Below are 4888 nucleotides of genomic sequence, written 5' to 3'. Positions count from 1 at the left end.
TTTGTTGATGGACATCGCGAAGCACAGTTTCACAGGGAACTGTGATCGATTGAAGTAAATGCCCAGGTCTGGATTTGATGGATATAGGGGTATCCTCGAAATTAGCACTGTCTCTCCTTTTCCACAGCCAGTCAATATTTTGGCCTCGATAATATTAGGTGACAGGGATGTTACCACGAGGCGGGTTCCATTACATTGCTTTGGTGGTATGAGGTTACGAATGAGCATTATAGGAGCTCCAACCTTAAGTCGGAGTATGTGGGGTGGCAGGCCAGGTGGTTCTAGGGAGTTTAGCAACTCCACCGTGTAATCAGCCAGATCAGCAGTATCAGGTGTGCGGTCAATGGATTTATAGACACGTTCCTCTCCCGGGATGAGTTCCAAAAGTCTGTAGTTAATCGCATTGACGGAGGCGTTTTTTGGAGCCAGAATCGCTCTCGTGGCGAGCCAATCAAAGTCCCTGTAGTTTTTCTGAATGTTCTCGAAAACTGCCTGGTATAGGTGGGTTGGCGTTTCAACGATGGTTGATATGTGTTCAACATTTGTGTAATCTTCAGTGTCTGTGGGAGTACGTCCTTCACCAAGTTCCAGAAGTGCATTAGAGAAATTAGCAGCATCTGGGTTGCGGCTAAGGTGGACACGCATATTTGTTGTGAGTTTTAAATGGTGAACTTGATCCCACAGTATCGACGATTTCAGGCATGCTTGAACAGCATCAGCGCGTGTCCCTTTTGGGACAACAGGAAGTGTTTGTCGGAAATCTCCACACAGCAGAACTGTTAATCCACCCATGATGTTGTCACAGTTGCGTAAATCTTGAAGGGTCCTGTTCAATGCTTCCAACGCAACTTTGTGCGCCATCGTGCATTCATCCCATACGATGAGTTTGCATCTGCGTAACAAAACAGCTTTATCCGAATTCTTTTCGATGTTGCATGTTGGGAATTCAGTTTGTGTGTAGTTGATGGGCAATTTTAAAGCTGAATGTGCCGTTCTGCCATCAGGGAGTAAAGTTGCAGCAATTCCAGAGGTTGCAACAGCTATAGCGACAGCTCCACTCCGTCGCACATGGGCAAGTATTAATTTGGTGACAAAGGTTTTTCCTGTGCCACCAGGTGCGTCCAAGAAAAATATTCCTCCACGGTTCTGTTGAACATTTTCATTGATCATATGGTAGACGTTCAGTTGTTCAGGCAACAGTTTAGGCTCATTCTCAGCAATGTACGCATTAAGTTCTGTAGGTGAGTAGCATATTTCACGCAGTAAATTTAGGCTCAAACTATTCCCTTCATGGCAGATGGGGGCAGGTAGGCCATATGATGGTAAAGTGGAACCACCAATTTCCAAAAGGAGGTTTTCGAGGCAAATTAGCCCTTCATTGTAAATCACTTGGGAGTAGTCTTGCTCCACCGATGTATTCTCAAGTTGGGCTCTTCTGGAAATGTCTTCGGTCATGAAGTTACGAAATTTCATCCATAGATGTTTTGGATCGCTCAAGTCACACCATACTATCATAATTGCAAAGAGCGACCGTAGAGCATGGGGAGATTTGAATACACTTCCTTCTGTCATGGCGGCATCCCACTGAGAATCGTTTTCAAGTAGTCCCAACTGGGAGCATGCATCACGGAAGGTTTCACACAGGACGCCATCGACAGTTTTTATGTCATCAAAACTTATAGGGCCACGGACTTCGTGAAGGAGAAGACGAAGATGGAAGCACTCATGTTGACGTGGTGGCACTGTGTAAACTCGCCCGAGACAGGAATCATATTTAACCCCTGGGAAGCCATCGACAGGGTCTCCACACTTCCTGCGAGTCCACTGTTTGTTATTCCAAGTGTAGTAGGAAGGGATCTGTGGATACAAAAGCGTCTTTGCAAACTCATCATGGCCGCATAGTTTGAAGAAGGCAGTAAGCGTAGTTTCTGGTGGATGCTCCACCACCTGATTAGCAGTGCCGGCAGAAAAGTAAACTCTTTGCCCATTTTCAAGGTGAACAGCGAGTTGTATAACTGCAGGATATCTTTGGTGCAAGGGAAATGAGTAAAAATGCCATACACCTTCACCGCAACACAGGAAACGTCCAATGACATGAGCAGATGGCTCGTCTCGAGAACCGTCGCGCTGAACAGCAAACGCTGCAGCATCGCTTCCCTTGTTGATGTATTTGCAGATATATTTAATGGATTTCACTGAGTGACAGAACTCCACATTGATGTGCGATTGGAAAATTTTCGTCAGCAAGGGACAGTACGGTACTATCCATCGGTTATCAACAGTGCTCCGACCGACTATCATCGTATGGCCGCCATCACCTGGACTCCGTCGCCTGTAAAGTGGGTAACCATCACCTCCTGTTTGTGTAGCATTGACAAATCTCCGTGGGTAGCCGCAAGCGCACACCGATTTCTTTTTACAGCATGATTGAGCTTTCTGGCCAGGACCACAGGGTCCATGAACCATCGTTGCTTTGACAATTTCGTAAAGCTGTGGGTCTAATCCAGGATCGGGAATCTCGGCTGAGATAATTTTGTCAATATCAGTGGATTGAATCCGTTCACACAGCCAGATTAAGATATGGGCATGCGGAAGGCCTCTTTTTTGCCACTCTACAGTGAATATGTGGCACCTTACTCGGCCGTAGACTTCACCCTTGACTATAAGATCCATGAGTTTGCACAATTTAAGCCGGAAAACACGGGCAATGAGATCAGGTCGGTCGTAGTGTTCTTGACCCAGAAACAGTTCATCTCGTATTTCTTCCCATGATGGATTGCAGGTGAAGGTAATAAACAAATCCGGTCGGCCATAATAGCGGACGTACGTCATTGCGTCTTGTGTGTGGGCATGCATATAACGCGGGCCACCGATGTATGTGGACGGAAGAATTGTCAGTTTTCCAACAGTGTTAGGGTCAGTTTCATTTCTCATGCCATCGTGCAGATGTATGTATGAAGACGACCGAAGCTGTTTTTGGTGAACCCGAATATATAGGAGCCTTTCAGATTCCATTTTTGCTGCCATGTCGACTATGTATTGTTGCAGAAGAGGTCCACTCCGAAGGAGAGTGTTGAAATCGTCGTCGCGAACCATCAGTCTGTATGCGTAATATGCTCTGCATGTAATAGTTTTGGGATTGATGGTCGTTTGTCCCAAGTTTTGTTGACATGGTATGTGAAAATGGTATCCATCGTCACCGTAAGGAAATAGTAGGGGATATTGTAGTGCGTCGTATGATCGATGCATTTCATGTATTCGCTGTAGACGTCCACCCCTAGTATGAATAACTATGTCGCGTTTGTTGTTGTGCTCACCCTGGATGACTGCAGAAACCTCGTTGCAAGTGGGAGCATTGAAGCGACGCTCATGTTCTCCTGTAGGACGTTTGTCTGCGTTAATAACGATGGAAAAATTAGGCAGAGGAACATTCTGTAGTGCATACTTGAAACTTTGAATATATGGGTTCGTTTGGTGGAGCATGTCTTGAAGCTGCAAAACAATACTGAGTTGTCGTCGATCCGAACTGTCGTTTGTCTCGGCTGTAATAGCTAGTCGGTTTTCAGCTTGTTGGACGTAGTCACTTACGAAGTAGAGTTGTAAAAATGATGGTTGTACGGTCTCATCAGGTAAAAGGGACCCTATTAGATGGTAGACTTGGCCTTGCACCTTAAATGCGGGATTCCAGCCGCTTTCACGGACAATGTTTGCACCAAATGATGTCATTTGGAAGTAGCAGTTGAAAAGTCGAATGGATTTCCGAAAATATTTAGATTCATCAGTCATGCCCAAAAGTAGGTCTCGCAGTGGTTGAGGTAAAGTCTGTAGGGATGGTAGTTTAACTTTACCCGAAGAGCAGCATAGGCTTGGAGGTTCTGCCGGCCATTTTTTAGCTTTGCAGAATGAACATATGCAATTCATCGAACCAATGCTAAGATCCTGCCGGGTAGAGAAGTCATAGTTGGCGTCATAGTTCAATGCTTTGCGTAACCAAAACTCCGGTGAAGGGCATATGTTGCCGCGAGAGGCATGAAATCTCCGAGTAACAGCCTGAACTCGTATCCTTCGAGCTTCTGGTGGCTGAGATGACCGAATGGCGGCTCTGGATGTGTTATCTCGGGCAAGTCGTCTGACCCTCGCTTCAGTAGATTCAGCAGCTCGTGCTGAAGCTGTGGAGGCTGCGTTAGCTGCTCTCCGCCGAGCTGTCCTTTCTGTAGATTCGTTGGCCCTTGCAGAAGAGGTACTTGCAGCATTGGCTGCTCTACGGTTGGCCTGAATCTCTGCAGTTTGTGAAGAACGTAGTTGAGCCATGGCTGCAGCATGTCTAGATAAACGATAAGTCCGTTGAGTAAGTGTTTCAGAAGATCTGGTCTGAGACATGCGCTGTGCTTCGCGAGAACGTAATAATTCTACTTCATCGTAGTCTAGGCTTGCTCTGATGTTCCTAACAGTAGTCGCTGCTTTCGTGCGCCTTCTGAGCTGATTTTTTTTGGGTGGCATTGTTGCGAAATTACTCTGCGGGTGTGTGTGGAATTGAAATGGAATGCTGCCGAAACAATTGTTGAAAGAGTCAATATTTAGGTAGTGTGTATGGTATAAAATAAAATAAAAATAAAGGCAATCAGTATGTGTAATTTCCCCAATACATCAATGTAGAAATATTGGGATTAAAATGTACAGTTGGAAAAACCTCTATATTTATATAAATAAAACAAAGTAAGATATACGTGAAATAAATGAATTTGAAGGTACAATAAATATGTATAAATATGTATAAATGTATGGTGTAAAATCAAATGAAAAAAATGGATGTCCAGGAAAAAGGCAATCAGTATTTGTAAAGTCCCCGTTACATCAACGTAGAAATATTGGGATTAAAATGTAAAGT

The 4888-nt window shown here is 44.8% G+C and overlaps 1 protein-coding gene across 1 annotated transcript in view; it reads right to left on the bottom strand.

Moving 5' to 3' along the window:
- Positions 1-4500, bottom strand: part of LOC145247198 (uncharacterized) — a 4665-nt gene extending 165 nt beyond the window's left edge. The window contains exon 1 of the mRNA XM_080108831.1: positions 1-4500. This exon is cut by the window's left edge and continues 165 nt beyond it. Within this exon, the coding sequence (XP_079964957.1) occupies positions 1-4500 (4500 nt within the window).
- Between the last annotated feature and the right edge of the window lie 388 nt (positions 4501-4888).

Source organism: Euprymna scolopes, chromosome 25, assembly GCF_053919585.1.
Source record: "Euprymna scolopes isolate OS-2025 chromosome 25, ASM5391958v1, whole genome shotgun sequence".
Classification (NCBI taxonomy): Eukaryota; Metazoa; Mollusca; class Cephalopoda; order Sepiida; family Sepiolidae; genus Euprymna; species Euprymna scolopes.
Note: the sequence above shows the minus strand (reverse complement) of the source record. Positions and strands in the feature narration are given on the sequence as shown.